Source organism: Podarcis vaucheri, assembly GCF_965113315.1.
Source record: "Podarcis vaucheri genome assembly, chromosome: 8".
NCBI classification, from domain to species: Eukaryota; Metazoa; Chordata; class Lepidosauria; order Squamata; family Lacertidae; genus Podarcis; species Podarcis vaucheri.
Window position 1 is genome coordinate 11,924,186 of NC_138766.1, and position 26,830 is coordinate 11,951,015.

General features: G+C 42.9%; 1 protein-coding gene across 1 annotated transcript; it reads left to right on the top strand.

The window, feature by feature from the left end:
* The first annotated feature begins 147 nt into the window (after positions 1-147).
* CLPTM1L (CLPTM1 like) lies at positions 148-25,000 on the top strand. Its single transcript, XM_082234468.1, has 17 exons — positions 148-402; positions 3,906-4,006; positions 6,188-6,377; positions 8,135-8,280; positions 10,811-10,889; positions 12,026-12,143; positions 13,446-13,540; positions 14,347-14,431; positions 15,159-15,262; positions 15,514-15,579; positions 16,164-16,214; positions 17,059-17,141; positions 17,833-17,867; positions 19,899-19,954; positions 20,055-20,099; positions 21,027-21,142; positions 22,306-25,000. Exons 1-17 carry the CDS (start codon positions 220-222, stop codon positions 22,388-22,390), a joined length of 1,638 nt encoding a protein of 545 aa, XP_082090594.1. The 5' UTR covers positions 148-219; the 3' UTR covers positions 22,391-25,000.
* Positions 25,001-26,830: the final 1,830 nt, after the last annotated feature.

Sequence of the window (26,830 nt, forward strand, 5' to 3'; positions counted from 1 at the left end):
CCGGCGACGGCCTGGGCGGGACTACACTTCCCGGCATGCCGCGGGGCGGAGCGCGACCGGCCTCCCGCCGCTGAGGGGAAAGAGAGCGAGCGCTCCGAGCGCGAGGCGGAAAGCGGGCCGGGGCCGGATCCTGCCGTTGCTCCCGGTGCTGGGCGCCTGCCTTGGGGGGCCTCCGCGTGTGGTGCGGGCGGTCGATGCCGGCGGCGCTTCTCGGGGGCGATGCTGCCGAGGCGCAGCTCGCTGACGGGGCTGGCGGTGGGGCTGTTCGCCGTCTACGTGGCGCACACCTGCTGGGTGATGTACGGCATCGTCCACACCCGGCCCTGCCTGGCGGCCGCCCGGGGCAACGACGCCAACGACGGCTGCATCAGGCCTTACCTGGCGCGGAGGCCCAAGCTGCAGGTGAGGCGCCGAGGGGGCAGGGGAGGGGGGCAGTCGGTGGGCGGGGGGAAGGAAGGGGGCAAGAAATAGGCGGGGGAGGGAAGGGGGTGTGGGGCAAGGAATGGGCGGGGGAAGGAGGAAGGGGGCAGTAAATAGGCGGGGGAGGGGACAGGGAAGGGGGTGTGGGGCAATGAATGGGTGGGGGAGGGGAATAAATGGGAGGGGAGGAAGGGGCAATAAATAGGTGGGGGAGGGGGACAAGGAAGGGGGTGCGGGCAATGAATGGGTGGGGGAGGGGGAATAAATGGGAGGGGAGGAAGGGGCAATAAATAGGTGGGGGAGGGGACAGGGAAGGGGGTGCGGGCAATGAATGGGTGGGGGAGGGGGAATAAATGGGAGGGGAGGAAGGGGCAATAAATAGGTGGGGGAGGGGACAGGGAAGGGGGTGCGGGCAATGAATGGGTGGGGGAGGAGGAAGGGGAATAAATAGGTGGGGGAGGGGACAGAATGGGGAGTGGGACAATGAATGGGCGGGGGGAGGGTGCAATAAATGGGTGCGGGGAGGAAGGGGGCAATCGGTGGGGGAGGGGACAGGGAAGGGGGAGCAATCAGGTGCGTGGGGGAGTCCGTTTGTTCTTTTGTTTATTTATTTGAGTAATTATACGCCACTGTATGATGGAAATGTGTCACCGCGTTTTTGCAACCATGCGGGGGGGGGGGGAGTGAAATCCAGAGGAGTGGGAGGGAAGCATAAAAACTCCACAAGTTCTCCCCTTTCTCCTTTCCGCGGCAAATCAATTTGGGGGTGTCGGTTCGCTCATAGAAATCGTCGATTTGGAAGGGACCCAGAGGATTGTCTAGCCCAACCCCCAACACACACACACACCCCAATGCAGGAATAGGCAGGGGGGATAGAACCTACGACCTTGGTGGTGTTTTCAGTGCCAACGGAGCTACCCAAGTGGCCTCGTTGGTTGGTTTGCTTTGAGTGTTTATGCATCGCAGAAATATTTCTGTCAGCAGTTTGCAACAATGAAGAACGTATAATTTTTTATTTTTAAAAACCTTTTAAGAGGCAAGTTCATATTCCCTTCCCCGTCTGACCCACTCGGTGCCAAGTTGGGGAGGGACACGTCACCTAAAAGGCATAGACAGCTGTGTGTGAGCAGACTTCAGCCTTGCACAATCTGGTTTTTCTTCTTCTTTAATCACAATCCCCCACTCCCATGTGCCCAACAGTATCTGTACTGTGGCATATTGTATATTTGCACTGCCTCTGCATTCCTCCCTACCCCCTCAAGGTTTGCTGTAAGCCACTTTAGGTGGGCAAAGCTCATTGTGCAAAGCGGCACATAAGTAAACTCTCAGCCAATCAATGTGAAACTTTCAGAGCAAGGGTCTCATTTTAATATAGCCAACCTCTGCTAAGTTATGAGGAAGCCCTTTTTCCTGGGTTAGGCCAAAGCCCATCTGGTACAATATGCTTTGCAAGGAACTTGGAGCAGCCAATGGACAGTGCTGGGTGGTCTGCTGCAAACTGACCAGTGAAGCATGGTGTGCTACGTAAGCTCTTCTGCCTGCTTTCTTTTTCCCCATCCTTTGACTGACTTTGCACTGTGAACCAGGAAGTGCTGCTGCTGCCAACCCCCTTCATAATTAAAGCCTTGAGCAAATTGCTCTTGCCAGGCATCATTGCCCTTCTTCAAAATGGAGTGACGATGCTGACTATGCAAGATTGTTGAAAAGTGTAGGAATCAGTACCTAGAGACCCTTGAGCCAGATTGCCACCCCCTTCCTGTTGACCAGCCTTGTGGCAATACAACTAAGCAGCAGTCTAGTTGGCCCAAGGCCACCCTACTTTTTTCAGTTCTTATTTGGCAAAAGTTGCTGTTGATCAGAGTTCTAAGGATTAGCGCAGGCATAGGTAAACTCGGCCCTCCAGATGTTTTAGGACTACAACTCCCATCATCCCTAGCTAACAGGACCAGTGGTCAGGGATGATGGGAGTTGTAGTCCCAAAACATCTGGAGGGCTGAGTTTGCCTATGCCTGGATTAGCGAGATACATGTGAATAGATTTAAGTGTTCTGTAAAGTGCTGTATGAATGCTAAGCTTATGGTTGTTGAAAAATAAAAGTACCCACTCTCAGTTATGTTTTTAATAAAGAGTTATTTCAAATTCCTAGGCAGCGTAAGAATGATATGAGGCCTTTGCACCCCAATTTCCTAGTATTATTACAGTGGTGCCTCGGGTTACATACGCTTCAGGTTACAGACTCCGCTAACCCAGAAGTAGTGCTTCAGATTAAGAACTTTGCTTCAGGATGAGAACAGAAATCGTGCTGTGGCGGCGCAGCAGCAGGAGGAGGCCCCATTAGCTAAAGTGGTGCTTCAAGTTAAGAACAGTTTCAGGTTAAGAACGGACCTCTGGAACGAATTAAGTACTTAACCCGAGGTATTTTTCTGTCAAAAGGATGGTCTGTGTCTTCTTGTACCATATTAACACCTTTCATCTACAGTGCATTGTAAAGTCTTGTACAGTGTAACTTTGTTCCACTGTAGTGGACTCTTAGGAGCTGGGAAGGAGAGAGAAGGAACGACCATGAGCAACATGGCAGGCTTAGGTTTTGTATGTTCCTCCTCTGTTTCCCCAGTAAAGTAGAATGCTGCTCTCTGTGCCCTGTCAGTTTTATTAGTCTATTGTCCTGTCAGGAGCAGAAAGTCTCAAGCAGGAGAATGGAAAGAAACAGATTTGTATATTCTGCACTAGACTGCAGAGTTATAGATTTGGAAAGGAGCACCATGCTCTTTAATTGTCATCACTGCCCACTGATGGGTCTACCACTACGTGGGTCACTGGAGTTCCATAAGCAGTTGCAACTCATATAAATAAACTCAAAACGGTGTTTACAGAAGCAAGCAACTTCCATCCCTGCTCAGCACTTCATAAACTTGGAGCAGGTGGGGAATCTATCTCTGTTCAATATATGATGGTCAGATTAGAAGAATCATACCCCAAACTTTTAATCCCAAAAGAGATGGTCAAGAAGAGTTGCATCACTTTAATGAAACAAATAACAAGTGAGCAATGAAAGCAATAAAATTGTTAAAGTAGATTATGGCGGGGGATGCTGATTTTTAGTCAGCAACGAAAAATGCTGAAATAAAAAGGTCTTCATGAACATTGGGGCTGTCATACCTTCCATGGCAAGTGAGTTTCATAGTCTGCATGTGACCACTTCCTCCCTTCTGCATCCCAGCCAGAGCTCTGTGGTGCAGACACAGACAGCCTCATATGCCCCTTTCAAGTGGCATCTGCGTTTTAGATGTCACGAAGGCAATGTGGGTTGCAAGCTGAAAACATGCTGGCCTTCAGTTTGGGGCAGAGGGATTGGCAGCAGATAAAGGGAATAAATGCTTGGGGTGGCAGGAGCACAGCCTGTTCCACTTTCTTCAGCACCCAGCACAGCAACATGGTGGACAGAAGTATTTGTGCAAGCATTGACTGTCCCTTTTCTCTTTCAGCTAAGCGTTTACACGACCACGCGATCAAACATAGGCACTGAAAATAATATTGATCTGGTTTTGAATGTGGATAACTTTGACGTCGAGTCCAAGTTTGAAAGGTATTAATGGATTTGAACAGTTTTCTTTTAAGACCCATGTATTTAGCGTAAGAGTTAAGCATGTGCTGTAATGTTTAGCATTGAAATGATGGCGTCTTCGAAGTTTTTGAACTGTGGCTGGATCAGGGGTTCCCAGCTTGTGGTTGGTGGACCACTTGTGGTGTGCAGTTGAGGTTGTCTGTGGCACGTCTGTAAAAATAGATTCACACAGCATATGCACAGTGCATTACAATTGCTACAAGAGGCAGAGAAATTATCAAGCACTCTGCCAAAATTCTCAGTAGATTTCCAGCGGTCCATGGAGGGAAATATATGGGAGCCACTGGGCTAGATCATGCCTCAAGTCACAGTTTTATTTTACTCCCTTTGTTTAAATCATGTGTATTCTGCCTTTTACTGATTATTTCAAAGTAGCTTACAATTGTCTGACTTGTGCCCATTTTTAGCATGCTAATTGAAAAGAAGGATGTGAGTCTAATTTTCATTAATGGGATTTACCTCCAGATAAGTGTGCTTAGATTGAAGTTCTAAGCCCATCTATTTTGATTTTCTGGGCAGGATTTGTTCATGGTGTAGGTGTAAGTATTCAGAAGTCTTTAGTAACAAAATTCATCATAAGTGGTTGCCCCTCTTCCCTTCGTTTCCTTGAGTGTGTGCTGTGTGCAGAAAAATTGAGGAAGGAAGGGTCCTTTGCAGAGGACGCAGGTAACATACTTGCTACTTTCACCTCCTGCAAAACCTCAGTGGAAAGGGGAAAAAATCCTTGCTTTGCTCAACGGAAGATTGGAGGGGGGAAGCAAGAAGTAGTTTCTCTCTTATAAGTTGAGTTTCTGCCTTGCTTCTGCCTCCAACCAAGCCCAGCAAAACTGGGAGGAAACCACTTTTACTTCCTCCCCTTCCACTACAAACCTCCATGGAAAAAAGTAGGGACAGTTTCTTTCCCTTCCCAATTAGCCTTTTTAGGAGAATGTGCTGTGACTTCTCCCTTCAAAAACACAACGTAGAGGTGAGCTTCCTTATCACTGTTCCGACATACAGACGGAAGAGGTGTTTCCTGTCCCATGATTGGGTTCTGGTTGTTGTGCAGACCAGCAAGCGAACAGAATCCTGTTCGGGAAAATGTTGTCTTCTATATAAATGGCCTTTAGGAAGAGTTGGTGCTATCATCAAAAGTTAAAATTCCTGGAGATCTGAAATGCTTCATTAGAACAAAATAAAAGAATGTGGAATCAGTCAGACTCCAAACAGAAATATGAATCTGTTACTTCACCATTCAACTAAAAGACATTTAAAAGTTAATCTAAAAATTTTAAACGTATCAGAGTACAGTGGTACCTCGCAAGACGAACGCCTCGCAAGACGGAAAACCCGCTAGACGAAAGGGTTTTCCGTTTTGGAGGCGCTTCGCAAGACGAATTTCCCTATGGGCTTGCTTCGCAAGACAACAGCCCATAGGGAAATATCCGGGACAGCGGGGAAGCGCAGCGCGTCTTCCCCACTGTCCTCGGACCTCCTCCGAAGCCGGGCGGCGGGGCGGGAACGCCTCCTCCCGCCGCCGCCGGGCTTCGGAACGATGCTCCGAAGCCGGGCGGCGGGGCGGCAACACCTGCCCCCGCCGCCGGGCTTCAGAACGCTGCTCCGAAGCCGGGCGGCGGGGCGGGAACACCTTCTGAAGGCGGGCGGGGGGCGAAAGTCTTTGTCCCCCCTGCCTGCCTTCCCAGGGGCTTTTAAATCGCCCCGGACAGCGGAGAAGTCCTCCGCTGTCCCGGGGCGATTTTAAAATGCCGCCCGCCAGCATTTTAAGACCGCCCGGACAGCGGAGAAGTCCTCCGCTGTCCCGAGGTTTTTTAAAATGCTGGGGGTGGGAAGAAAAGCCCTTGCCCCCCCCCCAGCCTTCAGAAGAGGTCTGGACCTGGTCTGAAGGCGGTTTCCCTAGGAACGCATTAATTGATTTTCAATGCATTCCTTTGGGAAACTGTGCATCGCAAGACGAAAAACTCGCAAGACGAAGAGACTTGCGGAACGAATTAATTTCATCTTGCGAGGCACCACTGTATCTCACTTTAAGTGTCTAAAACGCTAGTAGTCCTGGTTGAGGCAGAACTGCTAACGATTGCATCTCATGGCAAAGAAAAAGCATAAACATTATTTGTATAATTAATGTCTTTATTTCGTTTTCAGAACAGTTAACGTTTCAGTACCAAAGAAAACACGAAATAATGGGACGTTATATGCCTACATATTTCTCCATCATGCTGGAATTCTGCCTTGGCATGATGGCAAGCAAGTGCATATCGTAAGCCCTCTGACTACTTATATGGTCCCTAAACCAGAAGAAATTAATCTTCTTACAGGAGAATCTATCACGCAGGTGAGAGGCTTTCTTATTGGAGATTTCTGACATTTTGCAGTATTTCCAGTGAATAATTTGCCAAGAAAAAATTGTGTTGGTACCTTGCGCACATGAAAACTTTGCTAAACTAAACACATTCAGAATTATTTTCTACCTGCAAGTGTGCGTGCTTAGATGATGCATGTGCTCAATTCATTTCTCTGAAAGCAGTGCTATGGCAGTTACTGGCCATAGAAGGAAACCTTTGCCCTTCAGTAGAATTTGCAGGTGAATTTTAGTGTACATAATGCACATTTTATGTCAATAACTGCCAAATGAGCCAGCATGTTTGGCTACCTAGGCTTACCCATAAAGAGCAATAGTAAGAGCCTTGCTACAGTCGTAGCTGTTTTCCATGGGGGAAGCCTGTCTGTTTGGAGGCTGCCATGATAGCCCATCAACCCCAGTGGAGCCCCCGAGAACTCTTTGGGTTGCGCTTTCAGAGTGTGATGAGAGTGAGGACACTCGCGCTGGGCAATGGTTTGTGGGCTTGCTCCTAGGTAAAATATTGGCGCAACCAGGGAGGGTGATGTGAGTTAATCTGACTTCTGAATAAGAGGTGGCCTGCTTGGATGCTCAGTCTGTAGTTACATCCTGTGTGATTGGTGGGTGTTTGGTGATTTTGCTTTTTGCTATTATATATATTTATAGATTTACATTTCTGAGCCACCATTTTGAACTCTGTGCCTGCTTGCAAAGCAATTAGATCCCTAGTTACTCTGCTCACTATTTTTGAAGCTATTGTTGTTGTCATTATTATTATTGATCAAATTGTTATACTGCCCTTCATCCAAATATCATAGGGTGGTTAACAGTATAAAAATTCAAAATGAGAACACAAAATACATGATAAAATAAAAACAAACCAATAGCCCCCCTCCCACAAACACATTTAAAAGGCCATAGTATATGTCATGTATTCTACTCCTATATTGATCCAGTGTAGAATTCCAATGTACAGTTAGCAGAGTAAAAACTTAAACACGTTGCAGGATTCCCCCCAAAAAATAGACCAGAGGCAATTGTATTTCATTCAGCAGAGCTTTACTTCTACTGAATGCAAATGAGCATAATGGTCACAAATCCAGTACATTCAGGGTTGGCACTGTCCATAAGAAATCCAGTCGCAGCAGACCTAGCTTAAATTTACAATAACTTAACAATAAGACTAAACCTTAGCACTATATACAGAACACCACACTAGAAGGAAAGAGAGACAGAACGAGAGTGAGACCCAGGCTCCTTCTGGCCTTTTTATTATAGTTAGCGTGACCTTGACAGAAAGAGATAACAGAATCAGTTTAAGCCAGCTGTACTCAGCTTCTCTGAAGGTATAACCCAAATATCATGAACCTTCTGCTTGTTAATTTCACACAGAGAAGCTTCCAGAACCCTCTTGAATTATTTAGAATAGGAAAGATGTGCCTGCTACACATCAGGTCAATACTTTCTGCACTAAGAAATGCCAACCAACAGAATAGGCATGGTTAAAGGGAAACATTTTCACCTGGCACCTAAAGTTATGTAATGAAGGCACCAGGAGATTTGTTTGGCGAGAGGAATGGAAGCTTTACTTAACTATTCAGATTAGATTGTAATGTCTGCTCCATAAAGATGGAAAAGCAGAAGATTAGAGTTTGAAAGCAGTCGTGACCATACTGTCACCTTTTTTGTAATATTTCTGCCCAAAAGCCTGGATTTCTGAAATAACTTTTGTGTCTCTTTTTATTGAGCAGCAAATTGAAGCAGAGAAAAAGCAGAATTATGCTCTAGATGAGCCTGTTTCACACTGGAGGTCCAGGCTGACCTTAAATGTTATGGTAGAAGACTTTGTCTTTGATGGATCCTCTCTCCCTGCTGATGTGCACAGATACATGAAAATGTAAGTATTTTTTTAATTGCTAATCCAAAATTCTACCAAAATAGGAATACTTCAATAACATATACAGGAAATGTTTGAAACTCCCATTGTTCTAGGCACAATTTGCGACAGGGAATTTCATTAGTGTGAGCAGTTTCTGAGCTCTGGGCACGGTACTGTGTCTAAGATTTCAGTTTTAAACCGCAGAATGGAAGGAAAGGAAGACCTTTTTCTGCCTCCCCACTTCCAGCTACTCTCTGAATACTGGAGAAGAGACTCTCTTAAGAATATTTGGGGGTAGGCAAGGGAAGGACTAGACCATGTGAAAAGAGAACATAATATTTTAGCTGCAGTTCATTCATTTTCAGCTTTGTATTCTTGTTATAGACATTCTGTTGTTGCACCCATAACCTAGGTTTAAGGTGCCATTTAGCTCCTACCATTCATATCTTAGTTTCTAACACTGTTTACATCAGGGGTCAGCAAACTTTTTCAGCAGGGGGCCGGTCCACTGTCCCTCAGACCTGGGGGGGGGGGGCTGGACTATATTTGGGGGGGGCAGGGGGAATGAACGAATTCCTATGCCCCACAAATAACCCAGAGATGCATTTTAAACAGATTAAAATTGCCTTTCTACGCCCAACTTTTCTACTACATCTAATGCTTTTTAGTGTTTTAACATCATACACTGCCCTGATAGTTTATGATCCAGAAAGATTTTCACAAATAAAATGTTGGGAAGTTGAGAGTGGTTGGGTTTGGTGGTGGGTGCAAGGGCCCTTTAGTGCAGGACACAAATCCGCTGGAAGAGCAGATCTGCCTGATCTTGCGTTCTCCCAAGGGCTCGTCAGAATTCATCCCTGACCTCAGGGTTTCAGAGAACTCTGAAGCTCAGGGTAATGGATGAGATGCTGCTTTTGACAGCTTATTACATTTATGTTAATTGTATTTTCACATTTTGTATTGTACCTTGCAATGTGGGGCCTGGGTTATGTTTGTCTCTGTAAAGGAGATAGTTTTTGGTAGTTTATTTATTTATTGTTGTTATTATTATTATTTGTTAAATTTGTATTCCACCCTATACCCATAGATCTCAGGGTGGTAGTAACGCCATATTATATTCTTATGTATGTATTTCTCTTTTGTAACATGAAGAACTATATTAAAAATGAGATAAGATCCTGTTGCTTCAAAATAAGTTTGGTAATGACTACAAACTTTGACTGGCTCCCAAGGTCAGTTTGAGATCCTACAGCTCCAAGGGCACCCCCAAGCAATATATATATTCGTAGTGGGATTCTGGCTGTATATGTAAGGTCAAAGGTCAGTCTTCCACATGTGTCTCTTTCCCTGATTAGCACTTACTAATGAGCACTTACTGTTCCCAACCCTAACCCTGCGGGAAGCCATCTAATTAGACTTTAATTTGATTCTGACCTGTTTTTAGGAGGTAATTTAATTATTGTTTGATTTTATACCAATGTTGTATATTTGATGTTAGCCGCCCTGAGCCCAACTTTAGCCACGGAGGGCCGGATATAAATAAAAGTTTATTATTATTGTTAAATAAAAGCACACATTCTACTCATGTAAAAACACCAGGCAGGCCCCACAAATAACCCAGAGATGCATTTTAAATAAAAGCACACATTCTACTCATGTAAAAACATGCTGATTCCCGGACCGTCCATGGGCCAGATTTAGAAGGTGATTGGGCCGGATCCGGCCCCCAGGCCTTAGTTTGTCTACCCATGGTTTACATGTTTACTTTCAATATCCCAGTACTCTCTACTGCAGCTGTAGTGCCAGTGGCCTCATTTTAAGAGCAAAACTAGCAAGTGGCTTAGACTTTGAGCACTTACTTTAATGGGTTGGGGGCTTTTCTAAAGCATGTCGTGATAAAGTAGTGACTGTCTGGTGTTTTGGGCTTAGATCAGGAAGATGTATGTTCAACTCTCCATTCAGCCATGAAGCTTGCTGTGTAGCCTTGGCCACGTCACTCCTTTGCTTAAGCTATCTCAAATGTTGGGGCTAAAAATGTGGATACTCATTCTATGCTTTGCTGTCACAAAGTAAATTTTTACAGGCATGTGTTAAAATCAACCCTGGTGTGTCACCCCAAAATAGTTTTGAGTCAGATTCCATTGCTTCAAGATATTGCTCATCTTATAACTCCCCCCCCCCATGGTTAGCAATCCAGATGATACGTCACACTTGGGTCATAAAATGAGGGGTCAGTGACTTTTGTCTAGCTTGGCACTGTTCTGTGTAAGGCTCATTTGAGTAGAGGAGCCACCCAAATTCCACAGACAGTTATCCAGACTAAAAATTGGAATGTTAAATGAACTCGGGTTTCATTTCTCTCTGAGAAAACTTGAACAAGTGAGTGTTTGCTTGGTGTAAAGATTATTCATCTAGGTTCTAGGCAGAAATATTTTAGCTGATACTGGACTATGCTTTGTACTTTAAGATGCATAAAGTAATGTGTGTTTGTTTATTGCATTGAAATAGAATTATTTGTATTCATAACAAAATCTGTTTTAAAACGTAGGGTTCAGTTGGGCAAGACTGTGCATTATCTTCCAATATTGTTTATTGATCAGCTGAGCAACAGAGTGAAAGATTTAATGGTGAGCTGCAGCATGCCATCTTACATTTTGTATCATTGTTTGTTTGTCTCAATGAACATTTGTTGTTTCTGCTACAGCAGTGTTAAGTTGAAAAAAGGGATGTGCCATCCCATTCTAGCTGTGCAGTTCCAACACGTAGCATGGGAACGTCATAGGATGACACAGAATGTTTCTCTTTTTCCTTCTCTCCTCTTTGTACATGTAGCCCTTGCACGATTCTGCTGTGCCTGCTGATTTCTAAGGCACACAGACATGTTGCCCTTTGACTCTGAAGTGGATGGCATATGCACCCTGGGGAAGCGTAGGGTAGTTCCTGTCAGGAGCTTGTCCTATACTCGAGTAGGACCCTGGCAGAGACACATGCCCGACTGGCATGTTCTCTCCCTCCTGGTTGATCATTTGGGAGCTTCAAAAGCTTCCTTCAGCCCGAACATCACAGCGACCGATGCCAACAGACATCGGCACACTTAGGGTTGCGCAGTTTGCGTAACAGACCTCAGCAACTCAGCATTTTGGCTAATCTACTTTATTTACACATAAATACACACAGAGCACTGCAATATGGCTCCCTCTCTCTCTAGCATCGGACAGCAAAGAGAGAGGACAAAGGACAATAGTCCCACTTCACGGAACACAGTAACACAATCATCCTGTCTCCGTCACTTCCCACTCTGTGGAGTCAAAACATACCCCATCATGTGAGAGACAACAATCCCATGACTGCAATCACAGAGCAGGAATTCTAACAGCTCCATGTCACTAAGGGAGAAGAGTGCAGGCCTCTTATTCTAGGCAAGATACTTGCAGTGTACTTGGTACTACATTCACCTGGCTCTTCCAGGGGAAGAGTGTTAAAGGGCTACATTGCACCTTATGGAAGTCCCACCTGTCTCTGAACCTATTGTGGTATGTGGCATAACCTGGAAGAGTGGAATGTAGACACTGTTGAGAATCACCCTACATCTGTAATGTTATGTTGCTACTTCAGTATTTTTTTTTAGAAAGATGTTTCTTTTTTATTGTAAGTAGCTCACTGTATGATGTTGCCCTTTTAGAAGGCGTAATCTTAAACTAGTTTATAGTTGCCGGTGTTCATCTTGTGATTCTTAATTTATTTGTTTTCAAACTCGATGCAGATTATAAACCGTTCAACAACAGAACTTCCCCTTACAGTGTCATATGATAAAATTTCCCTGGGGAAACTGAGGTTTTGGATCCACATGCAAGATGCTGTGTACTCCCTGCAGCAGTTCGGTAAGTTTCCGTTTCCACCGGGTTTATGGAGTGGGTTGAATATTTCTGTGAGAATAGTATTGATGATCACAAATCCAGCTTACTGTTGATGTGTAATATTCGTACCATTCAAGATTAAAGACACCATTTTGAAGTCTAGAGCAGAAGTGGAGAACTTGTGGATCTAGAGGTGTTGATGGGACTCCAGTTCCCCTCATAATAATAATAATTTATAATAATAATTTATTATTTGTACCCCACCCATCTGGCTGGGTTTCCCCAGCCACTCTGGGCGGCTTCCATAGAAACCAAAAATACACTAAAATATCACACATTAACACTAAAATATCACACATTAATATCATCTCATCCCTGACTATTGGCCTGGGGCTCGGAGTGCAGCAGCATTTGCAGGCCCCCCCCCCCACTTGTCTAGAACTATCCAAACTGTCCCATCTGCCCCCCCCCCCCCCGGTCTCTTTTGTTCATACATGCACACAGGGCTGATGTAGTGGTGAAACTGTTCCTGGTGTGTACCACTTCAGACTGCATGTGAACAAACAATTCTGAAAGTGGTAGAGATGTTGAGAATAATAGTTGAAGCCTCAGTTTGTTCCCTATATGCTTGTTTCGTTTGTAAAACAATACCTTCGTGAGAAGGTATTCAGCCTTGCAACCTCCCCACCAGGTATTGTGTGTGCAGTGCATGAATATTGGCAATGTTGTGATTTGGATCTTGTTTTATGTAACCAAGTGTCCACAATGGATGAGGTTCAAAGGCAATATAGTTCTTCACTTTGAGGTGGGTTGGACCCATGTATGTGTGCCTCTTCAGTCAGCTTTTAACACACACTAGAATTTTGGGCAATGTTGAATACATTGTGTAGTGCATTACAGAATATAATGCCAATAAAAACCTATGATTTGCAGACGTTTTGCTTTTCTAGAGTCTTGTTGATAACCCAATAATTTGCCTCGTACTGAGTCATGCCATTGGCCCATCCAGCCCAGCGTTTTTTACTCTCCAAGATCTCATGCAGAATTCTTTCCCAGCCCTGCTACCTGTATTCTTTCAACTAGAGATTGCCAGAGCTTCAACCAGGGCCATCTGCATGTAAATTAAAAGCTGAGTTGTATGTCCTCCATCAATAGACGACACCTGTCTAATTATTCATATATGTTGTGCTTCCATTCTATTTGCCCAAGGATGTAAAGGAAGAGAAAGTGTGTGTTTGATCTTCTCATATTTGAACTATATTTAGAATGCTTGGGCCTTCTTCAGCTTGTTTGTAAGCCCATGTCCTGTCCACTTCATTCTTCTAGGCTTTTCCGAAAAAGATGCTGATGAAGTAAAGGGGATTTTTGTGGATACCAACCTCTATTTTCTTGCTTTGACATTCTTTGTAGCAGCATTCCATGTAAGTGAATTGTGGATATTTAAGCACTGATCGTTGCTGTCTGACAGTGTATCTAATAATTATGAAATTCTGTTGGCTTACTCCAAGCTCCTGTTTAGAACAGTGCTGGTTCTGTTTGAGGCTCTGTTCAAATTAAGACAGGGATAGAGAGATGCTGGGTTGGTGGCTAGAATGTTAGATATGAGATTGAAATACACACAGTCACAAATCTCAGCCTCAGGCATGATTTCTCTTCCTACCTTACTTACCTCACAGGGTAGTTGTGAAACCAAAACAATGCCCTGAGTTTCTTAGGAAGGAAGGAAGAATGAAAATGTAGCTAATAATGATTTGACATGTTTCACAAGGCTCCATAAGTTTATTTGTCTTGGCCTCCAAGTCTCTGGAAATTGATTTGGAATGCCAGTGTTAATTAAGAGAGATGGTTAGAACCCTGACTGGAGGGAGAAGCTTGCAGAATTAGCTAGTTTCCCTGATTCATCTGTAAATATAACTACAGATTAAGAAAAACTGTAATGCAAATTGAGGGGTTTTTTTTCATATCACAGCTTTTAGCAGCTGATCTACATTGTGGTGTGTGCTGGAGTTTTGTAGCATTAGAACCTCTGACTGATTACTTGAGAGGAGATGGACATGAGGAAGGGTTTTCTATTGGTTTGCCCACTCTTAATTGTAAGGTGTTGCCAGTGCTGGGTTCCACAGACCTGAAACTGAAATGTATGATAATGGAGCCGTTCAGGAACTGAGGTTCTACTGTACCAACTCAAGATGTTGGTTCTAATCTAATGGCATCTTGGTATTTGCAGCTTCTCTTTGATTTCCTTGCATTCAAAAATGACATCAGCTTCTGGAAGAAGAAAAAGAGCATGATTGGCATGTCTACAAAAGCAGGTATGGAATGTGTGAGTTTCTGTGCCATCTTTTCATGGTGACCAAAGCCAAAGGTGGAGCAAATGCGGCGTCCCAGCAAGGCCTACCCATACTGATGTGGCCGGACCCTGTTACATTTATTCCACTTGCCTATCAGTGTTGAAACAAGTGCCAAGTGGCTAAAGCAAGGGATGCTATCATTTTAATCTCTGCACAGTTCCCTCGATATAGCATCCCTCCAGAGTTCTAGTGCATTGGGAAGGGGTTGTAAAGGATTCTGTTGCTCTTCTCAGCACTGATGGAAAAAGGAAGAATCTTTTTTAAGGCCTGGCCCAGTTTAGGCAGCTCTGTTGATTTAGGATTTTTTCCCTTGTCGCTCAGCACTGAAAGGTGTACCAGTTGGCTATAAACATGCCTGTTTAATCTGTCTTCAGTGTCTCTGATGTTGTGCACTCTCAGGGAGATTGAAATGGCAGTTCCCATGCTGTTCACCTTCCTGTGCCACTCCTGCTGTTGCCACCGATTCCTCTGCTGCCCACTCTGCTTGGCAAGCTGTCTCTGGACAGAGCCACTGATGATACTTTGCCTAGGGCTCTGTAGACCTGGAGCCAGTTATATGTAGGAATGCAACTATTAAAACAGATGAATGCCACTTTTCAGTAAAGTTGGGTGTAGGGTTCTCTAAACTCGAGAAATGCATTATTTTATAACTCACACGAGTGTCCTCATGTGAATTTCTTCCATGCAGTGCTTTGGCGATGCTTCAGTACCGTGATAATATTTCTTTTCCTATTGGATGAACAAACAAGCTTGTTGGTGCTGATTCCAGCCGGTATCGGGGCAGTGATTGAGGTGAGTTGCCACACATGTTTCATATGAGCCCAGGCAGCCATATCCTCAAAGTAGCTTTATGTGGATTTAAACCGATTTCATCCAGTATATTTCAGTAGGTCAAAACCAGCTTCATTCAAAATGAATTTGGCATTTTAACCACTTTGTAGCCCGTTGACTCATTTCTGACAACGGCTGTTAACAGTGTGAAAAATGAAATCAGTTAATACAACAATACGTGAAGATACTAAAGTAATGTTTTTACCTTCCAGCTTTGGAAAGTGAAGAAGGCATTGAAAATGACAATTGAATGGAATGGCCTGGTGCCAGCAGTGAAGGTAAATTACTTTTTAACTGTTTGTATAGAAATCGTCTTGCTTCATTTGAACCGTTTTTTCTTCCAGAGTCACTCTGATCATAGCATACTATGCCACTAAGGTCCAAACAATGTATAATGTAAAGGATCTAGGATTAGGTCTCCTAGCACTGTTATTTTTCTTGATGCCTGCAATGGAGAATTCCAGATTGGATCAGAACAGCAACATTTCTCCCGACTCCACCCCCACGCCCATTTTTCTACTCTGAATTCCAGCCCTCAAAGCTTCTGCTTGCCCACAGCATGAGATTCTTTAACCTTTTTCTGCTACTTGGGGTTATTGCTTTGAATTAGCAATGGTGGCATTGCTTTGAATTAGCAATGATTGGGATCACCCAATCCTCCAGCACAGATTTTGGGAGGTTGTGGGGCACTGAATGGCAGCCTTGGATTTCATTCCTAAATCTTTTCCATCTGTTCTACGTAAAATACGTAAAGTGGTTTGTGCACTTCTTTCTCCATTGCATTTTTTAAAATTAACCCTTCTTATCAAAACAGTAGGGCATATGGTCAACCTGATCGCTTCTGTTCCTATATTTTATACAGTTTGGTGCATTTTCTGAGTCTGAGAAGAAAACTGAGGAGTATGATACCCAGGTAAGAGAAATCTGCAACATAACATTTAGTTTAATACCCAGAGGGATAGCAGCAAAAAGCAAAGTATTGTCGCATTTTAACAGTTATTATTTTTTTATAGCATATGTTTTCATGGGCTCAAGGCCACTTTCTCAGATGCATGATGTAGTAGACCATAACTGAGTAGAAAATAGTTGTTGTGGAATTTCTTAGTAAGAAAAGAACTGATATAGAGCCTTGCCAGGCTCTGTATAAAAATGGAGACAACAGGTCAAAGGTGGGCAGGAATGAGAACTAGTGTTGTCAAACGAATGGCGTTGCGCTCCAGATTTTGAACTCCCTAGTGGTTTAATACATGCTGCTGAATTGAAAGGTCTGTAAGGAATCACGTACGGATTGATCTTTCTGCAAATATAGTTTGAAGCTGCAATGTGGGTGTTTGTGTAAAGTCTATGCTACATTAGTGGGGAAATGGTTTTGAGTTTTAGAAATGACCGTTCTGTCTCCTGATCCATTTTCATGTGTGTGTCACAAAATTCCATTGTGTACTGAGGGCAGAGGCAAGAGTTGGAATGGCTCCTGGACATTTCGTCTGTTGAAGACTCTACCCTTTCCTAGTATGGACTTCCAAGTATTAACTTTCAACGTAATGAAAGCCAGTGTGGTTTAGTGGGTGGTTTGGAACCACAGAACCCTATGTCCAATCCTAGGTAACCTTCGATCAGCCACCATCTGTCAGCCTAACCTGTATGATACAGTTGTGAAAATAAAAGTGGGGAAATCCATTTATGCCACCTAGAGCTCAATGGACAAAAGGTAGTAATATAAGAGTAAAGTTCACCCAAAAAAATGTTTTCTTTTTCAGGCTATGAAATACTTATCATATTTACTATACCCATTGTGTATTGGAGGTGCAATTTATTCATTGCTTAATATCAAATACAAAAGGTAAGGTGCTGTGAATTATTTCAGAAACCTGAAATTACTGCTTAAAATGTCTGTTGCATAGCCTTGAGCCAGTGACTTATAATACTGCAAAGTCAAAGAAGGCAAATGGTTTGGAAATGTTATCCTGGTGGCTAAATGTCTGCCTTGTTTTATGAGTTCTCTTTAGTTAATGTAGCAAAGAATATATGCTTGACCAGTTTGAGATGAGAAGATCCTCACGGTACTATAGTGCTCCGGCTCAGAGCTTGCATCAAAATAATGGTTTGGCCATTAGGAGCATGCTACAAAACCACTTCACAAAGTGTAGCTTCTGATTATGACTTGAAGGCAAGCAGTAGTTGGTGGAGAGCTGCGGTCGCATAAGTAAAATAAGCATGAGATGCGAGTTACATGTACACCTGTGCTTTCTTATGTTAAGCAGTCGTTCTCAAACTTGGGTCCCCAGCTGCTGTTAGACTACAACTCCCATCATCCCTAGGTAGCTCATCATCAGGGATGATGGGAGTTGTATTCCTAAGTTTGAGAAGCACTGTGTTAAAGCATGGAGGAAACAGAAAGGCGGGGGAAGAGGGGTTGTATTGTGCTGGTGTGGGTTTTGTTTTGTTTTTGAAAGGAAGGAAGGAAATAAAACAGCAGATAATGTTGTTTTTATTAATTTAATGCAAATATTCTTTTTATCGCCCCCTTATAGCTGGTATTCATGGTTAATTAACAGCTTTGTCAATGGTAAGTATGGATCTGTTTTATGTGTTTTGTATTCTCTAAAAATATGATTGCAGAGTGAAGTTATTCTTAAAAACAGTAGTATTTGTGGAAAGTTGTGTCATTATAATCGCCTGTGGTGAAACTCGCTGGGCTGGGTAGAAATCACAGAACTTTTCTCAAGTTTTCTCAAGTTAAAAGAGCAAAAGTAGCACCCTCCAAGTAGTATAGTAGGGTGTCTGGCAGAAGGGTTAACTAGAACCAGAGGCTACTGCTCTGACTGCATGGTGTTCTTTACATTGGGGAACGCTCAGATGTGATAGGTTCAGTAGTTCTGAAGTTGTACAGTACAGCAAGAGCTGGCCCTGGCAAGAGCTGGGGGGTCAGCATCATTGAGCAGTGGCTGAGCCCCCAGAAATATGCCCCATGAAGGCGACTGTTACACATGCAGTACAGTAGATCCAGCTATCCCTGGTTCCCCTAGAACAGAGATGGAGAACCTTTGGCCCTCCTGATGGTTCTGAACTACACCTCCCATGATATCTGGCTTGCTGTGCCTGATGGGAGTTGTAGTTCAGCAACATCTGGGGAGCCAAAGGGTTACCCACACACCTAACCTAAAATCATTTTTATTAAAATGCCTGTGCTGGTGCCTTGAACTACTTGACTTAACAGAAGCAGGAGCTTACGACAGAAAGAATGTATAACTTTGGGTTTCATACTATATCTTGCTTTAGGTAGTCCATTCTGTTTCTCCAGTTCATCCTGCAGATGTGTCCAAAGTGTCTGGACACAGGACATCAGCTTTCTTTGTTAGAGGAACACATGGGTGGCTTTGCACATTACTCTGTAGCAGCTTGTTATAAATAGAAAAAGAGTGAGCAGATCCGGGACTAGCAACGCCTCTTGATTGTAGTTGACAGTTGGAGTAGAAAGCAGCAAGACAAAATTTTGGTTGTCTGCTCTAAGAATACGTAGCAATTATATAACACCTAAAATCTTCCAAGGCACTGTACAAGATTACAAAATAATAATACTGTCCCTAACAGATCTTACAGAAACGTGGGGGGGGGGGGTTGATGTGCAAGGAACAGGAAAACCAGCCAATTAAGGTGTTAATTCCTTATCGGGTTACGTAAACGTTTAACAGCCAGGTGGATTAGCCACTGTGAGAGACAGTTCTGAGAGAGGAAGAACCAAGGAGTGGATTAGGCTGACTTAACCTCTCCCTTTGCTGTGCTCCCTTTGCTGTGGCCAAGCGGAATGGCTGCTAATTACAGATGGAGCACTTTTACTTGGGAGCAAGCCTTGCTGCATTCATTGGGATTTATACCCAAATAAGCATGCATGCAAAAGCAGCCAAGAGTGTACCATGTGCTTTGTTTGTATCATCTCAACTACCGTATTTTTTGCACCATAACACTCACTTTTTTCCTCCTAGAAAGTAAGAGGAAATGTCTGTGCGTGTTATGGAGGAAATGCCTACGGGTGGCATGCCTACGGATTTTCCTCCTCTAAAAACTATGTGCGTGTTATGGTCGGGTGCGTGTTATAGAGCGAAAAATACGGTATTTTTACAGTAACGTTGCATCGTAGGCTAGTGCTGTTGTGCCATTTCAGGGAGTGGTTCCCGATGACATGGCGGCTTTCCTAAGTTTGCCTGGTCCCCAAAGTTTTGCAGGGGGTAGATTTGAATAGGATTTTCCTTCCATTTCTTAGCTGTGACATTACCCTAGCTTCATTTCAAGCGTAGAAATGGATAGGTACCACTAGTCTTGTTTTCATTTGCGGGGTGACAGGGTCCTCCGTTAGACAATGTGAGCTAAACCTTCCTGATTTCCCAGACCAGTTAACTCAGTTTAGTGGTTGACATTTTGAGAAGTTCCTTGAGAATCACAAAATTATTTAACGTGGGCTTTGCCATCTCTTAGCTGAGTTTAACCAGTTGTCATTGTATCCTGATAATGTAAATGTGGTAGAAATAAAAGGCTTTAAGGGCAATTAAGGCTTTGTTCTTTAATGATTAAACCTAGTTCATGTTTTCTTCCCCAACAGGAGTATATGCTTTTGGATTTCTATTTATGTTGCCTCAACTATTTGTAAATTATAAGGTAAATCTGAAGGTTTTAAAAAATACCTTAATCTTTTTGTTTTGTCCGGCCTCCTTTACTACTGCTAGTATATATGAATGTGTGGTTTCGTTTCTTCCAGATGAAATCTGTTGCACATCTGCCCTGGAAGGCATTCACATACAAAGTAAGTTAAGTTCATTTGACAGTTCTAAGGTTTATAGTTCTGATCCTCAGTTAATATCATTTAGTTGAAAATCAGCAGTAGTTTATGGCCAGACAATATGCACCAACAATTATAATATGTAGCAAAACTCTTAATGTGGTTGAGAGGAATGCTGAGAACGCTTCTATAGCCGAATGTCTTCACTTCCGAACGCCGCAAACCTGGAAATGAGTGTTCCGGTTTGCAAATGTTCTTTGGAACCTGAACGTCCGACGCGGCTTCCAATTGGCTGCAGAAGTGTCTTGCAGCTAATCGGAAGCCGTGCCTTGGTTGCTGAATGTTTTGGAAGTCGAACAGACTTCCGGAATGGATTCCATTCGACTTTCAAGGTACCACTACATTATTATTTGTCAGTGGTCCCTTGTGGGGTATAAGATGCGGTTGTTAAACTGCATTTAGCTTGATGGGTCACAAGTTAGGTAGGCCTGAAGTCTAGATCCTGGTCTGCATATAAAAAAAAAAGCATTAAAACTGTTCCAGCTGCTACTGAGGGTTATAGTTCTTATCTCTGTCTAACCAGTTTCTCCCCACAATTTTTAAGGGCCCTTTTTATTACCGGTTCCCAGTCATAAAACACTGTGTAGACTGAGCTCCTGCTTGCCTCTGCAGATGAGTTTAGGACTCTGACTACCTCCCCACCCCCACCACAAAAAATACATGCTAGTTTTCAGTTCATGTGCAGTGAGTTGCTCTTTTAAGGCTCACTGGGAGACTAGACGAGGTGGGCTACACCCCCAATTTCTGAGATACCCTTTTAGCTTCAGAAACTCTGTTTAAATATTGTATGATGAAGAATGGATGATTTGGTTGAAAGCTTGGTTTGCTGGGAACACTTGATTGATGTTCTGCTACGTATGCTGTGTTCACCTTGTGCATTATTTTCTCCAGGCATTCAACACTTTCATTGATGATATTTTTGCATTTATCATCACAATGCCAACATCTCATCGGCTGGCATGTTTTAGAGATGACGTGGTGTTCCTGGTCTACCTTTACCAAAGATGGTATGAGTTCCTCTTATAACTTTAGTTTTTTTGTTTTTGTTAATGTTTTGCCATTCATTCTTTTGTCAAAAAAGTCAGATCTTACTAGTTCTGTATATCAAGCTGTGTTGAGGAAAATGGCCCTCAAATTCCGGTTAAAAGGGAATCCTTGTTTAATGTTGGCGCTAATTGTAACACTGAAGAGCAGATAAGGAGCTGGGAGGAATTTAGAATCCTGCAGGATATACTCTCCATCTCTTAACTATGTTTACATGTGGTAAAAATGCTATAGTCATGGGGCTACTTATGCTTCCTGCTCACCCCAGCCCTTAAGTATCAAACCTGCCCCTGTTCACAATCCTATGATGTCTTCTGTTTCTTGGTCACACTCCAGCAGAGATTCCTAAAACTGGTCTGGGACCAACCACCAGTGGTCCTCAAGTTTCATTCAGGTGGTCCATAGCTTCTCTGTGGATTTGTGATTGAAGATAGGGGACTGCACATCTAGCACATGAAATATTCATATGGGTTTTAATAGTATTCTAAGGGCTATTTTTGTTACGTTGTATTTTATTGTCTCACCGTTTGAATTTTATGGAGCACAATGAAATGCGATACATAAGAAATAAAAAGAGTAATAAAAGTGCAACTGAAGATCATACAGCACCTAGCTCCAGCACATTACAATAGCTACAACAGGCAGAGAAATCTTAAAAGTGGTCCACCACGACTCTCAGTAATTTTCAAGCCATCTCTGGGTTCAAGAGTTTGGGAACCACTGTGTTATCTGTTGCAAGCTGGAAGCTTTCATTTTTTCATTTTAGTCTCCCCAAAAATCAATTATGTGCAGTTAAAAAAAAATAGAAGGAAATCCCTGTCTGCAAGTGTACAGTCTAATAGAGTTGGGCAACAGAGGGTATGGAAAGCAGGACGAGGGCAAGATCCACTCAACAATTGGCAACCCATATATAAAAGTAGTATCAGGATTTCACAAGTATCATTCAACATACGTTGACAGACCTTGTTGCTGAAAAGAATAGTAATAATTAGCATTATGATGGTATTTGCAAGGAAGGATATTCTGGCGTTGATGCATGAAAAACTACCAATTAAAGGTGGCAAAAGTATGGCCCTGTGGAGACTTTTCTTAAAGGAAATATTAACTGTTTCTTTTTATCTGCAAGGCTTTATCCTGTGGATAAGAGCAGAGTGAATGAATATGGAGAATCTTACGAAGAGAAGCCGAAAAGAAAGCCCCACAAAGAATAACTTAGGATAACTCTAGGAGTCTCTTTGGACTGATACTGGCTGCATAATGTTGTCTGGCTTTTAAGAAGCAGCAAAGCAAAAGAGTATTCTTCAAAGCTTGTGACAGAACTTCATGGACAAAATATCATCTGCATTGCCAAAATATGTTTTGATTGCCTTTGGATCTATCTTTGCTGTTGTTGTTTTTTTGTGTTCAAGAAGTCTGCCAATATTTCTGCCAGGTTTCACTCAAATGATTAACATTTTGAATTTCTGTGGAAGTTTCTGCATAAATATTTGTGTCTGTCCTGCTTTAATGTCTTCGACCCTCCAGTATCCGGCAGTGTGGTTGTATGCATTTAAAGGCCTGTGAGAAATAGAAGTATACTGTGAATAACTACAAAAGGGTAACAAAAGTGGGGAGGAGGCCAGTATGTGACCTTCAAACCGTCCAATAAAATGCTTTTGTACTCGATTGGGCCCATCCCTGGACATGATCCAGTCAAATCCAAGACCCTGATTTCAGTGCAAGAGATTTCAGTGCATTTTTATCTCACGCTTGAAATCATGTGGACTTTAAAAAAAGTTTGCTTGACTGGATTGCACTCCTTGTTTTGTATCACCTCCTCCACCATGAACATCTCATCTTTTAGACTGAGATGACAGCTATGCTTCTCACAGTGGAACATGTTATCATAGCAGAATTGGGCATTGTTGCTGAAATATTGTCAATATACAAAGGCATGCACTTTAACATGTATGTACCAAACAGTTCTAAGCCAGCACTGGACACAGAAAGCTTGTAACTTTTTAAAATGCATTTTTTAAAACAACAAAGGCTTATTGGCATAAGTCCAACTGAGCACATGCAACAAATAGTATTCAGTTGTTTTGGGTTTTTTTTGTCCAGTGGGCAAAATGTCCTTCAACCCTAGAGTTAGTATTTCTTCATTCCTTCCAAACTGGATCTTCGTTCCTAGGGTGAGAGCCATTATGTTGTAGTCAAAAACCTCTTTTTAAAAAAACAAAATGTAAATACATACTTGCATGACACACTATTGTGCCAATTATATTTCGGCAGGGAAACTAGGCCTTTTTCTTCTATATTGACATAGATAGCATAAAGATGGGAAGAAGTTGCTTAAAGCACCTAATAGAAAACAGAGACATCAGAAGGGAAGTGTAAAGAGATTCTGTTGCAAATCTGCTGGAAAAGGAATTGAACTTTCCAGTTGCCATTGCTTTGGGGGGGGGGTGTTGCAGGGTTTTAATCTTTTGCATTTTTTAAATTTTATTTTTTAATTTGGATGTGTTGATCTAATCAAATAGTGTCACTACGTCACTTTATTTTGAGCATGTCCAAAATGCAAGTGAAGCTGCCTTATAAAGGATCTTCACTTGTATCACAGCATGACATTTAGTAGAGCTACAATCCCACCTGTCCTTTTTGAGCTTTAATCTCCAGTGAATTCCATGGAATTTGGACTCTAGGGTTTTTATTTTTATTGAGACGCTGTGTGCACGTTGGCCTAATCCCCCCACCCCATCCAATGGATTGGTGCATAGGGCCTGCTCCCCGCTTTGCATGCTTAAGCCCATTGACTTGAATGAGACTTGAGTATGCTTAATGGTGACCTTCATTACTAAGAGGTATTGCATTCAATATGGTTGAATATGCATGTTCGTTCCGCACTCCAGCATCCAAAGATGCACTGGTACTTTATTCTCTCAGACGACATTAGGTTGCTTAGTTTCGGGTGTCAGGATACTTTAAAAATCTGTTTTGGTTCCTCAGGACTCTTTCCCCCCCCCCTGCTGTATTTTTATATTTTTAACTGGGAGGTGGGGATGTTGGCAGTCAATTAGTTCTCTGTCTTATTTTTTCATTGGAGGCATTCTCTCCCATTGAAATGAATGGGCCTTAAAAGAGGTGCACCTTTTGTCTTCAGCTTTCAGTTTATCTGGATGCTGAAAGTTTCTGAAGTCGTTCCCAAAACCCTGAAGTTCTGCATTTGGGTAGCTTTGTCTTTCAACATTCCTTCCTTACTTGCTGTGGTTTCTCTGGCAAGTAGTAATATTTCGAAGTGCTAACAAGTGCCTTTGTAATCTCTTTTTTTAAAAAAAACTTGTTTTTTTCAGAATGATGGTAAACTTAATAAAATTGTTGTACTACTAAGTTGAATGTAAACTTAAAATATGGGCACAAAGCAGTCAGAGTTCATTCCCATGGATTTCGCTGGGAAAGATTTAAACACTTACCCCAAAATCAAAGGCCCCAAGAGTACTTGATGGGAGAAGTAGACCATAAATCTAAATTTCCAATAAATTCAAACTGGTAGAAGCTTCTTATTGTTTTCAAATTATAAAGAATAACCTCTTGGCAGAAATATTAATAGCACATGTTTGTTTTTCTGTTTGGTGTCTAAAAGTACAGAATATCAGTGATTAGCTGAATAATTTGCAGTGCAAACATTGTTTGGTTTAAATGAACATGTTTTATTTTTAAACTTGAATGAGGAGTGTATTTGGGAACATCAAAGTGTCCTGTCAATTCAGAGAGACCTGGTTAGCCTCCCATCCAGTCAATGATATTTGTTTCCTTCATTCCATGTAAATAAATGTTTATGGGTATGCTTTTGTTGTCTCTACTTGACATTCTCATTACGTTGTTGAAGAGTACTCTTCGCATTCTGTTTCATTTAAAAAATGCATATGTTCATACCTGTGAACAATCCCTCTTCCTGGGGAAACTTGGGGAATTGTAGCTCTGTGAGGGAAATAAAGGTTTGCTAACAACTCTCAGCACCCTTAACAAAATAAAGTTCCCAGCATTCTTTGTGGGAAGGAGGAGCCATGACTGTTTAAACTGGTGCAGTGGTACCTCTGGATGCAAATGGGATCCGTTCTGGAGCCCCGTTCGCATGCAGAAGTGGACGCGGGTGTCATACTTCGGGTTGAATGTGCTTCAGGTTGAGCGCTTTCGGGTTGCGCTCTGCGGCAACCCGGAAGTAAAGGAACGCATTACTTCTGGATTTCGCTGCTCGCACATGTGCAGATACTCAAAATGACGACACACTCATGCACGGAAGTGACAAAATGCGACATGCGCTGTCGCGTCTTACGTTCCATTCAGAATTCGAACAGGGCTCCAGAACGGATCCCGTTCACATCCCGAGGTACCACTGTATAACAGTTCTTCAAATGTATCGTATGGAAGTGGCCTTAGGCAAGTTGCTATTCCTCCACCACCCCACCTACAATTAAGATTTTTTAAAGAATTACTGAAAGAATAACAGTGAAACATTGCAAGCACATGCTGCTGTCGTTCATAACCGCCTTGGAATGAGATTAGGATGCTATACAGAAGGATTGTCTCATTGGTTAAATTGGGATTGCAGGCTCACACATCGCCTCTGCATGTAGCCATCAAGAATCTTGCTTCTCCATTGTTGGCCATTCCATTTCCCATGCTTGCGAGGCCGAACTGTTATTGAGGTTCTGCCTTCTGGACATGAGGGAAGCAGGCAGTGAGGGGGGAGGTAAGTGGAACCACTGATCCCCAAACCAAAGGGAAAGCCACCCCAAAGAATCTGCTTGCTGGTGTTTGTCCAATGTCATTGCTGTGAAGAGGTTGTGAATTCCCTGATGTCAGTGTAATTATGACTTGCAAGTATATGGATGATGCAAGTTAGTAGAGGATGGAGCCAGGGAGTTTGTTCCTTTCGCACAGGATGAGGTGATGTACGCTAATGCCATGGTGTATTCTGCCTTTAGAAGATTGGAAGTTGACGTCTGAGAGAGCCTGCAAGGTCCTCTGCCATCAGCTGGGCTAAATGACCCTCGTGGTACGTCCCCCCCAACCCTATGATGTCTTCCCTTAACTTTTTTTAAAAATAATGCAAAACACAGCACTCATTTGTTTTTTAAAAAGAGCAGCTGCGCAGCAGAGTCCCCCACCTTCCTGGGCAAATGGAAAAGCCAAGGTTGGAAATGAATAAAACAAATCCAATATTGTACTGGGTCAGTGCCGGATTTATGTATAAGCTAAACAAGCTATAGCTTAGAGTCCCACTCTCTTGGGGGCCCCGAAATTTTTTTTAAAAAAACTCTGTGTACATTTCCAAAATATAAGATAAAAAGCAAATAAAATAAAACCTACATACAGCAACAGTGTTTTGTAGGCTCCTATTTGTTATGTGCAAATGGCTTTAGGTCCACAAGTTACCATAATGCATATATCCAACACACAAAAACAGCGGCAATTGGTTGTTGACAAAGAACAGCTGGATATATAAAGGGCCCCATTACCTTCAGGAGCTTAGGGCCTCATCAAACCTAAATCCGGCCCTGACTAGGATCGAGAAATGAATAAAACAAAGCCAGTACAAAAGCCAGATGCAACAAAACCACTTAGTGCATATATCACAAGGGGGAGGGCGGTGCTGCAAAACAACGTCGCCA

Excerpts from the sequence above, each read along its gene's own strand:
- CLPTM1L (XM_082234468.1), top strand. The coding sequence starts at position 220 with ATGCTGCCGAGGCGCAGCTCGCTGACGGGGCTGGCGGTGGGGCTGTTC. Across the intron at positions 6,378-8,134 it reads CAGGAGAATCTATCACGCAG|CAAATTGAAGCAGAGAAAAA; the intron begins GTGAGAGGCTTT and ends TTTATTGAGCAG. Across the intron at positions 17,142-17,832 it reads CTTAATATCAAATACAAAAG|CTGGTATTCATGGTTAATTA; the intron begins GTAAGGTGCTGT and ends GCCCCCTTATAG.